General features: G+C 46.0%; 3 protein-coding genes across 3 annotated transcripts; 2 read left to right on the top strand and 1 right to left on the bottom strand.

The window, feature by feature from the left end:
- The first annotated feature begins 1,168 nt into the window (after positions 1 to 1,168).
- Positions 1,169 to 4,984, top strand: LOC101770957 (phosphoinositide phospholipase C 2). The gene is made up of 9 exons (XM_014804575.2): positions 1,169 to 1,697; positions 2,368 to 2,564; positions 2,710 to 2,845; positions 2,919 to 3,170; positions 3,263 to 3,492; positions 3,620 to 3,737; positions 4,117 to 4,269; positions 4,359 to 4,445; positions 4,573 to 4,984. The coding sequence occupies exons 1-9, from the start codon at positions 1,254 to 1,256 to the stop codon at positions 4,861 to 4,863; spliced, it is 1,908 nt and encodes a 635-aa protein (XP_014660061.1). The 5' UTR covers positions 1,169 to 1,253; the 3' UTR covers positions 4,864 to 4,984.
- Positions 4,985 to 5,107: 123 nt separating this feature from the next.
- Positions 5,108 to 6,306, top strand: LOC106804123 (rhodanese-like domain-containing protein 10). Its single transcript, XM_014804576.2, has 2 exons — positions 5,108 to 5,697; positions 5,812 to 6,306. Exons 1-2 carry the CDS (start codon positions 5,240 to 5,242, stop codon positions 6,002 to 6,004), a joined length of 651 nt encoding a protein of 216 aa, XP_014660062.1. The 5' UTR covers positions 5,108 to 5,239; the 3' UTR covers positions 6,005 to 6,306.
- Positions 6,307 to 13,051: 6,745 nt separating this feature from the next.
- LOC101771351 (probable 2-oxoglutarate-dependent dioxygenase At5g05600) lies at positions 13,052 to 16,923 on the bottom strand. Its single transcript, XM_004984792.3, has 3 exons — positions 16,300 to 16,923; positions 15,887 to 16,223; positions 13,052 to 13,688 (listed from the first exon to the last, which is right to left on the bottom strand). The coding sequence occupies exons 1-3, from the start codon at positions 16,797 to 16,799 to the stop codon at positions 13,389 to 13,391; spliced, it is 1,137 nt and encodes a 378-aa protein (XP_004984849.1). The 5' UTR covers positions 16,800 to 16,923; the 3' UTR covers positions 13,052 to 13,388.
- Positions 16,924 to 17,417: the final 494 nt, after the last annotated feature.

The raw sequence follows: 17,417 nt of genomic DNA, 5'->3' as shown, positions 1-17,417 counted from the left end.
AAGGAAGGACGTTGTCATTAAATCAGCTTGATGGTCAGATGGCATTCCCTAAAATTCTTCCCCGGTGTCACACTCTGCTTTTTCCTCAGCCGCCAAGTATATTTGATTTTCTGTTCATCCTGATTATCTAGCGGTGATGCTATAATTTCAATCACGCTATACTGTTGTGCTGCTTGGCACGAGCCATGCCTAACGCCCCTGGGTTCGTCTTTAAGAGTATCACCGGAACTTGCTTCAACAAATCATCCTTCGAAGACGATCGATACAAGGGAGCTACATGGACCTCTAGGTTTGTGTTTCCAACTCCATGAACATTTCCAGTGTGAACTGCAATCCTGTTCATTTCCAGTGTGAACTGCAATCCTGGTTGCACAATGAAAGAATGCGCAATGCGAGACTGCAGACCGTGGCAGACGACGTTTGCAAGGTTTGCAGCAGAAAAGTTCGAACGTCCGGCATCCGACACGAACCACGCGCCTCACCGCACTGGAGGCTTCAGTTCACGATGCGGATGCGAGCCCCGGGAAACGAGGGCCTGGCGAGAGAGGTCACGCATCCCCACGATTCCACGAATGCCGTGGTGGTTGGTGCACCTTTGGGCTTTGGGCATCTCGTTAGTTCCAAAGTTTGGTTCCAACGATGCCCCACGATTCCACGACGTTTGTTCCGAAGTTTTGTTTGGGGGCATCTCGTCGCTTCCACGGCGGCCGTGGCGGAACAAAAACGTGAACGCCGCCTGCTCAGGCGCTCATCAGCACAGATGCACGCACACCTACCGCATTTAGATCTGGTTAGTTTTTTTTTCTTATTTTTAGCACCCGTGTTTAGATCCTAATTAGAAGTATTAAATGTAGACTATTTATAAAATTCATTACATAAGTGGAGGCTAAACGGCGAGACAAATCTATTAAGCCTAATTAGTCCATGATTTGACAATGTGTTGCTACAGTAAATATTTGCTAATGATGGTTTAATTAGGCTTAATATATTCGTCTCGCCGTTTAGCCTCTACTTATGTAATGAGTTTTGTAAATAGTCTATGTTTAATACTTCTAATTAGTATCTAAACACACGTGTTAAAAATAAGCAAAAGTAACCAAACGCGTCCTTAGAGAAGAATCAACGGGCGGGGGTGGGTACTTAACCAGCCGGCAGTTCCTCAAAATTAGTAGGCGCCGCGCCGCTCTCCCTGTTCCTCCCCCTCCGCACGCCCGTCCACCCACCGGATCGCCCTGAAACCTCGCGGCGCGAAAATGCCCAAACGAGACAAAGGAGCTCCAGCTCCCCCGCGCGCCTCCCCACCCCACACACCTCCGCCGGGGACGGAGAGCGAGGCCGAGGCCGAGGAGGGGGCAGGCGAGGCGGGGGCGTCGTCGTCCGCCGCGGAGATGGGGACGTACAAGTGCTGCATCTTCTTCACGCGCCACTTCGCGCTCGGCGACACCGCCACGCCCGAGGACGTGCGCGCTCTCTTCTCCCGCTTCGCCGCCGGGTCGCCCTACATGGGCCCCGACGACCTCCGCCGCTACCTCGCCGCGTGGGGAGGGGCCGACGGCGAGGTCGCGGAGCAGGTCGTCGACCGGGTCCTCCTGGACCGCAGCCGCACCCCGCGCTTCGGGAGGCCGGCGCTCACCGTCGACGACTTCATGCACTTCCTCTTCTCCGAGGAACTCAACCCGCCCCTCCGCCATTCCAAGGTAAAGCCACCCTCAAGCTGCTCCTCGAGCCCCAGCCCAAATGCGGCCTTGATTCAATGTTGCCTGCGTGTATTGCTGCGATTGATTGCTGCTTGGGAGGCTCCATTCGGGGACGGATTACGCAATGTGGGAGGCCGCATTCGGTAACGGATTAGGTCAAATTAGTTGCATTTCCTGATCGCGTAGGGGATTTGCGAGCTGCTCCTCATGGATCACAAAGGTGGCTTGCGAATGTGAACTGCTCCTTGTATAATGCGTGCCATTTCAACATTTGCGGCCATTGTTCAATCACATAATCAGATTGTTTTGTCATGCTTAGCTTGGTAGCTTCATAGGCTTGTCGTTGGGATTTCGCGGTGACTTTTCTATCAATGAATTAATACAGGTTTAATGTTGTGCCATTGCCTTTGCTATTGTTGTGTCGGGACACATCATTCTTAGCAAGCTGGTAGCTGAATGATGATACAATGCTTTGACTTTGGTTGATCCATAACAGCTCTGAAGATTGTAGATTGAATGGATTGTTAGGTGTCTTTCACAGTCAAAGAAAAGTTCTTTTGGCCATTATCTTCTGTGGCTAGCACGTGAAGCTCCATTATTGATCTGCAATTTTAATGGTCCCGTATGCACTCTGTGAACTGTTTGATATTAAATACCTTTCTTTTTCCAGGTCCATCAGGACATGAACGCACCGCTATCGCACTATTTTATATACACTGGACACAACTCGTATCTGACCGGTAATCAACTCAGCAGTGACTGCAGTGATGCTCCCATCATCAAGGCACTGCAAATAGGTGTTCGTGTAATTGAATTGGACATATGGCCAAATTCTTCTAAAGATGACATTGACGTTCTCCATGGAAGGTATATATATTTGCACATGTTGTTGCTTGGTGCTCCATTCATGAAGAGATTTTTGCACATCATCTTGTTGAACATTATATCTATACTAAAATTGAAGCTGCCATGAGATGTGCTGTAACTTCATTTACCTTTTCACTCTTGGTAGGACACTGACTGCCCCAGTATCACTTATCAAATGCTTGAGATCCATCAAAGAATATGCTTTTGTGGCATCTCCCTATCCTGTTATTATAACATTCGAAGACCACCTCACACCTGATCTTCAGGCGAAAGTAGCTAAGGTAACTGTATTTCTCTGAATGGTTAATGTATGGTATGTGATTCTAGTGTAGCTACTTCTGAAATTTTGTATAGATGGTCCTTGAAGTGTTTGGAGACATCCTATATTACCCTGAATCAAAACATCTTCAAGAATTTCCTTCACCTGAAGCTCTAAAGGGGCGTGTCCTGCTCTCAACTAAACCCCCAAAGGAGTACCTTGAAGCAAACAGCGGTACCATGAAGGATAGAGAAATTGAATCCCAGTTTAAAAAGGGAGAAAAGGAAGAAGCAGCATGGGGAGTAGAAGTTCCAGATATTCAGGATGAGATGCAAGTTGCCGACAGGGTACTGATCTTAAATTCTGCTACATTTTACCTTTTGTTTTCTTAGTCAGCAATTTCTCCCTATCAATATTTTACTAAATGGTGCTCAAGCAGCATGATGATGATCTATTATATCGCGGAAGAGGTCTGGATGATGATGATAAGCAGAAAACAAGCAAGCATGTGGCAACAGAGTATAAACACCTGATTACTATCAAGGCAGGAAAGCCAAAGGGTCCTCTTGTGGATGCCTTAAAGAATGACCCTGACAAAGTTAGGCGCCTCAGTTTGAGTGAGCAAGAACTTGCAAAAGTGGCAGCAAATCATGGTCCCAACATTGTGAGGTTCGTTTACTCAATACATTTTCATTGTTCAGCAAATGTTGGAGGAGAGACGATAATGGTGTGGTCAGTCCTTGGTTGCCTACTTTTGTTCTCTTACTGAAGTGCACTTTCTGTTTGTTCCAAGCAGCTTCACACATAGAAATATGCTGAGAATATATCCAAAGGGAACCCGCTTCAATTCATCCAACTATAATCCATTTCTTGGCTGGGTGCATGGTGCTCAAATGGTGGCATTCAATATGCAGGTCTGATTGCAATCTGAGCAATATATTGTGGCCTCGTTGAACTCCAATAGTTCCTGGATTTCCTGTATGTTGGATCAAGATTCACTTCGCCAAATTTGCACTGTAGTCATGTTTTTAGTCAAGATCCAACTTACCACTGTGGTCGTGTGTTGGTTGCTCGGTTGTCTCATGATTGGGGCGTATCTGTGCTGTCTTTTTAGCAAATCATTCGAAGGAACCCTGATTATTGAGTTTGGTGCTGTAACATAAGTAGAATGCAGAAATTAATTGTGCTATGTATTTTCCCTTTGCTTATGCTGTTAAGCAGTCATTAATTGTGCAGAAGCTGTCTAATGTCATGATGACATATAATTTTTTCCCTCCATCTTTTTTCCTCCAGGGATATGGAAGAGCACTTTGGTTAATGCATGGTTTTTACAAAGCCAACGGTGGCTGCGGTTATGTGAAGAAACCTGATTTCTTGATGCAAACTTGTCCAGACGGAAAGGTGTTTGATCCCAAGGCAGATTTACCGGTCAAGGCAACATTGAAGGTAGATGCCATGCTTCTTCTTTTTGCGAGGTGCTTCTTTTTAGCTCTCTGTGGGTCTCAGAAATGGGTTGATCTGGTACTGGTGTGCAGGTCAAGGTGTACATGGGCGAAGGTTGGCACAAAGACTTCAAGCAGACACACTTCGACACATACTCACCTCCAGATTTCTATGTAAAGGTCTGCTCACTCCTTGAGCTCATGCCAATGTTTAAAAGCTCGCGACCCCTATTGATCATCCGAAAGACAGTCGCATCACCCTGAAGCTTAAAGATGCATGGCTAATTCGGTTCTGGTTCACCAATAGGTTGGCATCGCCGGAGTTCCATTAGACTCGGTGATGAGGAAGACGAAAGCCGTGGAGGACAACTGGGTCCCCGTGTGGGAGGAGGAGTTCGCCTTCCCGCTGACCGTCCCTGAGATCGCGGTGCTCCGCGTGGAGGTGCACGAGCAGGATGTGAGCGAGGACGACTTCGGCGGGCAGACGGCGCTGCCGGTGGAGGAGCTGCGGCCGGGGATCCGCGCCGTCCCGCTGTTCGACCACAAGGGGCACAAGTTCAAGAGCGTCAAGCTCCTCATGCGCTTCGAGTTCACCTAGCGCGCCCGTAGCAGAGAACGGTCATGCTGCCCATGTCTATAGAATGTCGATCGATGTTTGTTTGCATTAGGAATCGATTTTTTTTTTTACTGTTAGGAGGATCTAGTATGCTTGTTATGTATCTCTCCGTTGCCGCTAACGCGCCTTTAGCCTGTCGAGATGCGGGACAAATCAAACGCGCCGGAGATCTCGTCAGGCTCCGCCTCATCTGTTTGGACGAATCGTGCGGCCAGGAGCTGTTGTGAGTTAGTGACCCGTGTACCAACGGCGCGGATTGGGCCGAGAAAATCGTGTGGATAAGTGTGACCTGGCAACGTATGCGAGTGAGGACTCGGGCCTGAACTGAGAAGCAGCAGCCAAGCAGCCGCCGGTGGCCATGGCGATGATGGGTGCTGCGGCGGCGGCATCCACCTGCTGCATCAGGTCGTGCGCCTCCCCTAGCCTGTCTCGCTCGCGCGTCAGGGCGCAGGCGACGTCGTGGGCCGGGGGCGCCGAGGCGCTGGTGCGGTCGGGCGCAGTGAAGGCCGTCCGGCCCAAGGACGCGGCGGAGGCGCTGGGCGCGGAGGGGTTCCGTCTGCTGGACGTGCGGCCGCCGTGGGAGCTCGCCCGCGCCAGCGTGCGGGGCTCGGCGCACGTGCCGCTGTTCGTGGGGGACGACGACATGGGCCCCGTGACGCTGCTCAAGAAGTGGGTCCACTTTGGCTACATCGGGCTCTGGACCGGCCAGGCCTTCACCAAGATGAACCACCGCTTCGTCGACGACGTCGCCGCCGCCGTCGCCGGCGACGGCGGCAAGGACGCCAAGCTTCTCGTCGCCTGCGGCGAAGGCCTCAGGTAAATAAGATTGATTGATTATAGTAACAAGCATGAGATAAAGGGTGCGAGTTTGTTGGCCTCCTGCTTGGTAGTAACAAAAGCTATCCTGTTGTTTATTGTGTTGGTTCGAAGGTCGTTGATCGCGGTGAGGATGCTGCACGACGATGGGTACAGGAACCTGGCATGGCTCGCCGGCGGGTTCAGCAAGTCCGCTGACGGCGACTTCCCGGGCGTGGAGGGGGAGAGCAAGCTTCAGTACGCCACCATCGGGGGCGTGTCCTACATCTTCCTCCAGATCCTGCTGCTGCTGGGGGTGGTGAAATGATCCGCGAGCGGCGAGCCAGGCGCCTGCACAGTGGCACGGAGCCACGGAGCGCAGCCGCACACTGTACTCTCCCCCCATGTCTCTCATCTCCCTAGGCCTTTCGATCCGATCTCCTCTTTGCTTCGGTTTGCTAGTACCAAATGTACTTCGAATCTCTGGTTGTAGAATAGATAGCAGCAACTGAGTTTGTCGCAGCTGGACTTCTCACGTTGGCGCGACGAAGAATTTGTGCACGACGCATCCAGCGATACAGACTAGTGGTCGTACATTACTTTTTTTTGCGAAGGCGTACATTACTTTTACCTTTATTATATGCATCAGCGGATACTACTAGTTTACTACTACCTGTTTAGACTAATGGGCCGAGCCAACCGGCTTGTTTGTGGTTTGAGCGGGCTGATGTATATATATAAGCCCATGGTCTAAAATATGGTCAGGACCGCCGTAGCCCACTGGGAAGCTCACCACCGCGGCTGTCGGCGTTACGGCGGGGATCGGGGGGACGACGAGGCCGGCGGCAACACCGGCTTATTGGCCCACCCTACCAGTCGGCTTCCGATCTGCAGTCTGCAAACACAGCATTGCGCAAGTTGTGTTTCTTCCATGGAAAGGGCACACTGCAGTAAGGGTCAGTGGGGCTCGAACGCGACAGTGACTCTAGGTTCGTCTGGGCAGGTGCCCTGTAATGTCGTAGTGCTGTGTTTTCAAGCACGTGCGTGTTAATGTTGCGTGCATCTACGTGCAGGCGCCCTTTATTACAAGCTAAGACAATAATCTATGATTGCCTGAGCGTTTTTGAATGGTCGGCGGTTATTGGTTTTTCTTTTTGATTTTTTAAAATAGCCAAGAGTAAAGCCTAGCTAGTTGAGACAAACACTGAAGGTTTTACTCATCAAGTAGCGGATGACTTTTTTGTCGAGAAACTTGGTCGGCTAATTAGTTTTCCCTCCTGGAAAATATCCAAATTAGACTAGAAAACCCTCAGCTGCTTGATAAGAAATTGTGAAGAACAATAGCTTGGCAATTAAAAAACACTTAAAAATCAAAGATATCATATAGTTAGAGAATCATGGACATGTACACGTAAAATCTTCCCTTAAAGGCTAATGTAATTCTCTCTTTCATTTTTCATCATTGGATTTGCTTTAAGATTTGTGTGGAGCAAGAGAGAATGAAAGATTCTCATGTAAAATTCTTATGGTGCATTAATCTAAAGCAGATTCCATAATGTAATTTTCATATTTGCATCATAGAACAAAAACCAAACCGATTTACTAGTTGGACCGAAAAAACCGTGAATTGGTAGCCAGCCTAGTTTGGTTCAACTAAAAGATTGGTGGTGCAGTTGAACCGGTGTGAGCCGTTGGACTAGCCCTTTTTCATTAAATTGGTGAACCAATAATTAACTATTTCGGTGCGAGCCGTATGTAATATGTTTGGGTAGATCTTATCACATATATATGATAGAAAACTGGCATATTTTCCATACAAGTCATGATAAATTAATATTATATTAATAAATGATGAACCACTAGTTCGACCAGTGAACCACTAGTTGGACTAATGAACTATTGAACCAATAGCCTAATTGGTTCAATCATCTCAGGTCCAGCTTTTTGTTCTATGGTTTGTATTTGACTACAGGTTATACTAGGCTACCTACCCAAGCCACCACTCTCCTTGGGCTATACTAAGGTGCCTTTCTAAAAAAAAAGTGGATGCTAGCTTGGGAAGTTTCCTCTCATAACATTGGAATAATTATTAGGTAATGCACGGTCTTCTAAACATGATTTTGCTATTTCTTTGTCAATTGACAAAGGTAGACCTTGAATGATGTGAACCATCCAGATCGATACAAGTGTCAACGCATATGCAATTGACATGTATATCTATGCATGGAATAATCATCTTGCGGTGGGCTAGTCTAGCGCCCCCTTTCCTTGGCCATATGGGTAGGGAAAGGTGTAGTAGCACTAGCTCGGTGAATATCCCTATCAAAAAGCATGAATTGTGATTGGAGAATACATTAATTGATCAAGGTAGACCATGTGCATATAATATGGACAACATAGATTGGAACATGTGTCAATAAGATTGATTTGTCAATCACAATCAAAGGTTGTGTCATCTTCGCGCTTACTCAAAAACGTGGACATAAGCAAGAACCATTTATGTGAAGCACTCTTTTATTATTACCGCATGCTTTATTTCTCACCACTCAATTACAATCTTCGGCAACCAACTAAAACTAATTTTGCACACGTGTAAGGAACCAATATATGGTCCTTAGTTTGATAACGTGTCGGGAGAATATGAAGGTCATTATACTAGCAAAATAATAATAGAGAATGTTGCCGCTTGTTATTGACATACTTTTAGTACCATTTAAGTGGTGTTTTCATACATATTTTTTATACTAACCCGCCACTTGGCACCTGAAATAACCCCATTTTTGCATATGCATTGTATTTTGAAGACATTCTATTTTTGCAAGAAATTGTACATAAAAGAATATTTTTGGATAAAACCTTGAACAAGCAATGAACCTGTCAAAGATGAAGGCCAGCGGGCTTAGAGGTCGATCGGCCTGGTGTAGCCCAAGCCGATCGGCCAGGGGTCTTCTGGTCCCCCTTCGACGCTCATTTTTGGTAAGCACTCCTCCGAGATTATTTAAGGAATAAAATTATAAAAATATGATAAGTATCACTATGGGATCAAAGAGAAATCAAAGAAAATCAAGCGGAGATTTAGAAAGTTATCAAAGATCAATCTCATCATGAAGCTACCAACATGCCAGGCCCACATGCATAAAAAATAAGCTTCCAGAACATCAAAAGAGAGTTGGCGAATGAAGTTGGGATAAAATGAAGGGCCAAACCCTCGCAGGCCGATTGGCCTGGGGCTTTCCTTGCTCTGCTCGCCTTCCAATTTCTGCCACGCGGTCTCCAGACAATAAATACTCTGATATTTCATCGAGCATGCAGATCCATCCACCAGAAGTCGATGAATAGAGGGACACACACTAGAGGGACCTGAGGATCGCTGCAAGTCTTCGAGGTTGTTTAGGAGATGGCCTAGGCTAGACCCTAGTCGCCATGGTCGTCCCTGCATGGCAAAGCCATGGTGGAGTTCTGGAGTCGAGCCTTGTGATCTTCAAGGCTTATGTACACACGATGGTGATATCAATCTAATCTTGTGCTTACTTTGATCTACTATGATGCATGCTTATTCTCATATGTTTAGCTAGCATATGTTCTTAGTAGGAATAGATGTAATCGTGGTGATTAGTCTATGTCTTGCAGATACATCTTAGTAGAGTATAGGAAGTCGGTGTGATTACCTTCGTGTGGTGACAGCATGCGGAAGGGAAAGGGCCGAACGATTGCGTAATGTTGAGTAGGATTGATGGCGAGTATTGTGGGAATCGTTTGAGGTAAAACTTTAGAAAACTGGAGGCGTTAACACGCACCTCGCAGTGGTGACCACAAGAAAGTAGGCCGCTTGCGAGCCTCCTTTCTGAGAGATGACTCTTTATCAAGGTGCTACATAGATTGGTTACCACTTTGGCTGGAACTACAACAAGAAGACAATAGGCTCATGCTACCTTTGGTTGTGTTACCTCATATATATATGGATGTGATCTGTTTACCCTGTCTATAATACTTATCTCACGATTGGATTTACCTTTATATGCAATTCATGCTTCATGATAGGATTAGATCCGTTTAGCTAGATAGAGAACCCTAGTCAGTTCACTGCCGATCCACGTATTGATAAACCTTGGATTGAATACTATAAAGGAAAAGTTACGATGATCCGTACGCTTGCGATTTACAAATTAGCGTGCTAATTGCTGTCAACAGAGAATCGAAGGGGAAAAGTTTGGATGTGTGGTGTAGATGAACATCAAAGTTCATGTTGCCCATGTGCTTCATTTTGGTAGGCAATCAAGAATAGTAGTAACATTGTGGCTGGGAACTAGGGGCTAAGAAATTTTGTTGTGTGTTTAAGACCTATCTCCAAACATCTAGGAGAAAAAAGGTTGTGCCGGTAATTCCAATTTTGAGTTTGGGATTTATCAGGATCCTCTTCACAAATTTTGCTCATCTATTGGAACATAAAAGTTTCACATTAACCCTATAAGCACCATTTTATTATTACCACATACTATATTTCTTAGCACTCAACTGCGGTATTGGGCATGTAGCTAGAGCTATTTCGCATACATGTAGGGAGACTATAGATATAGTCCTTACTCTATTTGATAATAATTTTAGAGACTCCAAAGGTGATACTAGTAAAATAATAACACTATATCAAAGGGAAAAGTTTAGGTGTGTGGCGTAGATGAACATCCATGTCCATATTGCCCACATCCTTGATTTGGACAAATAATAAAATGCAACATTGTGTCTAGATTTTAATAACTTCAATTTTTTCTTCTATTATTATACCTATTACTTAAAAAATGTTAGTTGACAATTTTGGCATTAGGATACGTAAGATCATCTTCCACCAAGTTTAATGAACCATTAAATTAGAGCACAAATTTTTCATGGGTTCTTATGCGCACCATTTTATAATTCTTACATACCATATTTCTCACCACTCAATATGCACAGAACAAGGAGAAGACACGCTTACCAATGGCACCGGCTTCATACCAAAATTCCTTCTGAATCAACGGGAATTGTCAGAACATGTGGACGTACGAAATCTGCCAGGGTGCTATGCCACTACCTTTTGGGCCTTTGGGCAGTGTATAGTGTTGGAGTCCATTAGGGATGCATCTAGGGGTCTTGTGCATCCCTAAACCCTTTATAATCATCAGTAGCTATCACCCAAGTTAAGGTTTGGGGTTTTGCTTACATTAATCTATCTTCGAACAATCGCAGTTCATCTATTTGTGAGACCCTAACTTTGAGTGCTAAATACAAGGATTTTTGCAAATTGAGTTGTGTACTTTCTTTCTCTTGTTTGTGTTCTTGATTCGCGTGCAGGGGATAGCCTTCATGGCAAGGTCAACTAGGCAGCGCATGGTTGATAACCAGAGGAGAAGTGGTACTACAATGGCGAGCTTCAGATTTTGCTGATCGGAAGCCGGATCGGAGTATTTCTACTCCACCAAATTCAGAGTTACCTTTACCTGATAGAAGATCGGGTATCCTAGTTTCCATCAAGTTGGTTTGAGCTCTCATGAGAGGTTCCTACTCTCAGCTTTAGTGTCATCTTGTTCCATTACATTTACAATCCCTATGTTGAGTACCATGTGTAATCTCATGGGGTAATATCTCTGTTCTTCCCCTGAGGACGGGTGATCTTGATATGTAATGTCTACACATCTGTAATAACTAGATTAGGGCAGTCTGAGTGTGTAGTAGAAGCATTTCAAGTGAATCTAAATGCTAGGAAGGACACTAATATTTATCTTGTTCACAACCTTGTGTAATACCATTGCTTTGATTTTATTATATTTCGTACATTTGCTATACATCACTAACTTGCGAGTTTTATTAGCAAGTTTAATATAGAGTTATGATCGGCAATCCATTTATTCCCTATGGATACGATGTAAACCTCAATTGGATACTCCAAAGTTACATTGGTATGAATACTTACGATAGTTGTTTGCAACTAGTGTGCATAGGAGGCAACGGCAATCTCATTTTCAGCCTATGAAATAGGTCAGCCATTTACATGATCAAGGTTTAATTGAAATTTTTTAACCTCCCATGGGTGGTGGGGGTGGGGTGGGGCAGAGGTAACACTTTGTCATTTATTTGATATTATAGATGTTAACATATTTTTCTACAAAGTTGATTAAAGTTAAACAAGTTTGTCTTAGGATAAAGTAAAATAACATATAATTTGAAACGGATGGAGTAATTTGTTTAGTACGAGTTTTAAAGAAAAAACATCACCCCACCATAAACACTGTATCATACTTTTCCCAGGTGAGGCTAAACACGCATGACAAGCAAAAACACCTTTTTGTTTGCTAAGCACCACTTTAAGAGCTTTGGTTGGACGAGCTCGGTGACTTTCCCGTGCTCGCGCGCGCGCGAACACAGACAAAGATCTTAGAAAACGAACAGAGAGAAGGAGACGGCTGCCTGTGGTCCATCAAGCACGCGTTCCGCCTGCACCAAAAGATCGCCATCTCCCACCCGTGACACGCACTGCTCAGGCATCCGCCGAAAATGACGCCAAGCATACACTGCCACTTGGATGGAAGGTTAATAAATAATACAAAAGCTTAAACGACTCAATTTCTCTCGGAAATTATACTTATTGCTTTCACTCAATCAACGACGCCGGCATTTGGAAGATTCCGGAGTCCCCATGATGGAACCTGCACGGAGCTAGATCCACAGCCGCACGGCACCAATGGCCGGACTGTCTCTGTAGCCATGTCCCCTTTCCAACTTTGGAAAACACACAGTTACGCCAAATCACATCCTGGAACAGAAGCCGTCCCAGCATGCACACACCGGCCACCTACAAATGACGTACGTGAAGCTTAGGCCCTGAATAGCTGGGACTAAAAATTACCTGGCTAAAAGGTACATAGCTAAGCATTAGTCCATACCTATTTGATACATGAACTAAGATTAGTTAGGTCATGCCCCTCCTTTTGAAATGGTCCTCTAACTGTGGATAGGGTTGGAGGTGGGATGTTTGGGCCCTTTTCCATCCGGTGCCCTTTTAGCTACATTGGAAAGGCTAATGGACTATTTTTTAGGTGGGATGCAGCTAATTTTTAGTCTAACTTTTAGCCTTCCCGTTTGGAGCACCTAGAGCTAAAAGTTAGCTGGGTCTTCAAACTAACCTGTGTCGGCAGAGTCGATGGGATTTGGAGTTGCATGTATATTCTGTTTTGATTCCGGGAGTTGCATTTAAAATAATCGATCATTAACCAGTACTTCCTCCATTTCAAATTGTAGGTCGTTTTAGTTTTTCTAAATATACACACTAGACATAATATATATTTAGGTGTATAGCAAAAGTCATATATTTAGAAAAGCTAAAACTAACTACAATTTAGAATTTGAAAATAAGTGAGTACTCCATATTATATTAATTTGGATCATGGTAAACTGGCTTACACTTCTCTTGTCAACTCAACACCAATTGGCATCAAGCTAAGAGTACTCCACTTTTCTATATACTATATATGCATATGTGTACATTTAATTTACTGCTCATCACGACATTTAATTTCAGTTTCACGAGACGAATAATGTACACCATTGCACAGTTCCACAGAAATTAAACATCAAATTATTCAACGATGGATCCAGTGATGATATGCACAGCTCGGTTGCGGCGGGCAGATGATATATCTTGCAAGGAGTAGCTCGGTTGCTGCTAGGGTACAGCTGTGCTAGCTAGAGGAAGAGGGCGAGCCATCAGCTGTGACAGGAGCGGCGGCGGCCTTGTTGCTGGCCTTCAGGGACTCGAGCTGCGCCTTGCCGGCCAGGCCGCGCTGCCGGATGAAGACGCGGTACTCGTCGAAGGTCATCTCCGGGTACAGCGCCGGGCGGCCGGGCGCCACCAGCTCCGGCATCGGCGCGATGGGCAGGTCGCTCCGCGGGTTGTAGAAGAAGGCCATCGACAGCCGCTCCTCCGCCGCGCTCACCGTCACCCGGTGCTCCACGCTCTTGTACGCCGCGTTGCTCAGCACCTGCAGCCGCGCACGTATGTTAATGTCACCTGTAACTGGCTAATAATTGACAGAATACGTATGATGGATGGACGACTAATTATTGTTTAGGACTTCAATTACATACACCGACAGAGAGTTAGGCCGCCGGTAACTCTTGTCTCCCTATGCATATTTGTATAGTATGTACGGAGTAGATTCGGTCTGCGAGTGCCACCAGTTTTATTAGACCACTCACCACACAACTATACTCGATGAGAATCGCTCATCAGCGGAGTGCTAAGCGTAAGCGACAAGAGAGTCAGAGGTCAGACTAGTCAGCAAAGCGAAATAATTCAGATGGCTCGATCTTCAGATGGATGACGGATCGATCGGGCCATCGGGGCAGCTGGTAATCCCACGTGCACGGGCCTGCATTTTTGTAAGCGAATGGCTCAGGGCCTCTCGCGCAGATCAGCTACCTGATCTATGATAGCAACGGCACTCGAATGCCAATGCAAGCAGGCACACATCCAGTCTGATAGCCAGATACTGTACGTCTCTGGCCAGTACCCACAGAACACCAGCTGGGTCAAGCCAAGTAGAAGACAAACTACCTCACTCCCACTCTCACCTTTATCCATGTGTACATGTGCTGTGCACAGTGCACACATGGCTTTATCTAAAAAACAGTGTGCATAAAGATAGCTAAATCTTTATAACACAATATCTATCCATATATTAGCTAGGAGTATAGCAATATAGGCCCGATGTATATATCAAGATGTTTCTTTTTAATTTAGAGAAATTAAAGGGCGAAGTCCTTGCCTTTGCTTGAAGGCGTATATTGGGGTCATCAAGATGAGTTGTTTCCAAGAAAAATAATGATAATTATATTTTAGGTTTTAGTCTCCCTCCGTTATAAGAGGTTTAAATTTAAACTGAGTCAAATTTCTCAAACTTTCTGCCGGGGTGGGAGGGAACCGGCCGAGGTTCGATCCCTCGCACCGCAATGGCTTCCAGTGAGATAGTTTGGTTTTTCCCAAGTCAAAACCAAGTCCATAGAAAAGAGCGTTAATAATTTATGATATCAGATAAGCATATATATAATTAGATCCATTATGAAATAATTTACTTATTTAATGTGTTAGATGTTAATATTGTCCTCTATAAACTTGGTCAAACTTAGAGTTGTTTGACTTAAGATAAACTAAGCCTCTTGTATTTCATAACGGAGAGTATGTGCCTTGATATTGCATTTATTTGGAATTGCATATATTAATGTATTTTTTTTACATTTTGAAACTAAAACCTCCAAACCTCTTACATTTTGAAAATGGAGGTACATGAAGACACCTAGCTGCCAAACTTTAAGTCGTAAATGGTTGTACCTATTCAAGGGTGACAGAAGCCCTTCTTCTTTTTGCAATAAACTCTTATACTACCAACTACTCTACTGTAGAAAAAGGTGGCGTTTTTGGTTATGTATAGTTAATATATCAGATGCTTCAAGTACACTAGAATTGAATTTTTGAAGATGGTATCTGCGTATGGTTTAATGTATTATAGTGTGTATGATTACATGGATTATAAAGCTTACACATATGTGGCAACTTTTTATGTATATGGCCGATATTTTATAAGGGCATCCGATACTAGCTTAGGTGGCTAGATAAAGGACAGGTGTTCGATCGGTCATCAGAAAAAAAAATAGTATGGCCCAACATTTATTTTGAAATATTTGCACTGGGATATGAGAGGTTTCATGCAATAAAAAAACTACCCTATCTTTCATGGGGATTCGTCCTTTTGTCGTGAGTGCCCTGAGTCCTGACACAATCAATCAGATTCGGCGACCCTTCGGTTACGATTGGTGTAGCGCTAGTCTTCTTGTTCTATTTCTACCCAGTGGATGCTGGTCCAAGGACACGTGTCGACGTCCGGCACAGCCTTGTACTTATTCTCTGTTTTGATTTTTATTTGTAAAAAAGAAGACATCTTTCCGTCGTGCACTTGGATAGGTGCGCATGCGGTGCAACGTCGTTGCACGTATCGCAATTTCAGTCAGATCAGCGTTGCTATCGACTCAAACCTTTGTGTATTCCGTTTACCCTTATCCTCCTTTCCGTTTTCTTTTTACTAATGCAAGGGACACGTCCACAGTGAGCAGAGCAGAGATGTACGTATTTATCCCACGTGCGCGTACGCTGCTAGTTGCGTATCGATCGACGTGTACGTACCTGTATCTGGTCGCCGACGTTGACGATGAAGGCATCGGGGACGGGCTCGACGGTGATCCACTGGCCGTCGGGGCTCCTTACCTGCAGGCCCCTGACGTGGTCGTCGACCAGCAGCATGGTCATGCCGCCGGGGTCGGAGTGCGCCGCCACGCCGAGCGTCAGCTCGGGCTGCGGGCACCGCGGGTAGAAGTTGACGCGCATGCACGCTCCCTCCCCGCCCGCCCCGCCGAACGCCTCCTGCAGCCTCCCGGCCTCCAGCCCCAGCCCGCTCGACAGCAGCCGCATCACCCTCCGGCACAGTTGCACCACCTCCTCGCCGTACTCCTCCGTCGTCTCCCTGCAACACCCATGTCAACTTGTGCAGCTAACTAGCATGCATCGGATCGATGATATATTCCACAGTGCTTGTGTACCGTAGGGAGGCGGGGAGGGAAGGCCATTTCTCGTGGCTCTTGAGGGACGGCGGCAGGAGGTGGAGGAAGTAGTAGTCGCCCCAGTCGAGGGGGCCGCCCTTGGCGGTGCCGAGGCGGCTGCCGTAGCCCTCGTACGTCGCCGGCGAGTTCGCGTAGCGCTCGCGCACCTCCGCGGGCTGCCGGAAGAAGCCGCGCCACGCCGCGCGCGCGCCGCGCAGCAGCTCCGGGCGCACGCCGTGGTTCACCGCCTGGAAGAAGCCCCACTCCCGGCACGCCGCCGCCACGGCGCGGGACGTCGCGTCGCTGTCCGGCATTGACAGGTCCACCACCGGGATGTTCGGGCCGCCTCCGGCGACGCCGCCGGAGGCAGGGGGCGACGGCCGGTCCGACTGAGGCTTGACGTACCGGTCGGGGATCGTGTCGCCGCAGGTGTCCGACACGGTCTGCACGCGCACCACCGGCTCCGGCCAGCCGGCGCCGCCGTTGAAGCAGCTAGTCATCAGATAGACCTGGTTTAAGACAAGACACACCCTGCACTGAACTATAGCTTACACTGGCATGTGATGATATATATTAGTTGCAATTGGACAGATGGTCCTGAGATGAATTGTAATACCATATTTTACCCTCTTTTTATAAAGGATAAGGGAGAGACAGTGCCTTTGCGATCATCATTGGGGTGTTGAATAAAGAATTGCAGCTAGTGGGCTTGAAAGCAACATGCATAGGGAAATGAAGCACGTGCTGGAAAAATTAATAGTGGTACAATACGAAAAGGATTAGCTAAGGCAGTAGTAATATTCTAGGATCTTGTGAGGGAAAAGGATTAGCTAAGGCAGTAGTAATATTCTAGGATCTTGTGACGGAACATCCACTAGTGCGTTTAGGACAAATAAACTAGCTAGTTCATTTCTAAACTACTAATTAGTTTGTTCTATACGTGCAAGAACGGAAGAAGTACAAATGAATTGTACATATTTTCCTACTAACTAAAGTTTAAAGGTTAAATTTGTCCGTGTGTACAATCAAGACTAGAGGTCGGGTGCAATTAAATAAAATAATTGCAAGAGCTAGCCTTCAAGTTGGAGAAATGCTATCTTTAATAACAATTCTCTGTC

This window comes from Setaria italica, chromosome IX (genome assembly GCF_000263155.2).
Source record: "Setaria italica strain Yugu1 chromosome IX, Setaria_italica_v2.0, whole genome shotgun sequence".
In the NCBI taxonomy this organism is placed as follows: Eukaryota; Viridiplantae; Streptophyta; class Magnoliopsida; order Poales; family Poaceae; genus Setaria; species Setaria italica.
Note: the sequence above shows the minus strand (reverse complement) of the source record. Positions and strands in the feature narration are given on the sequence as shown.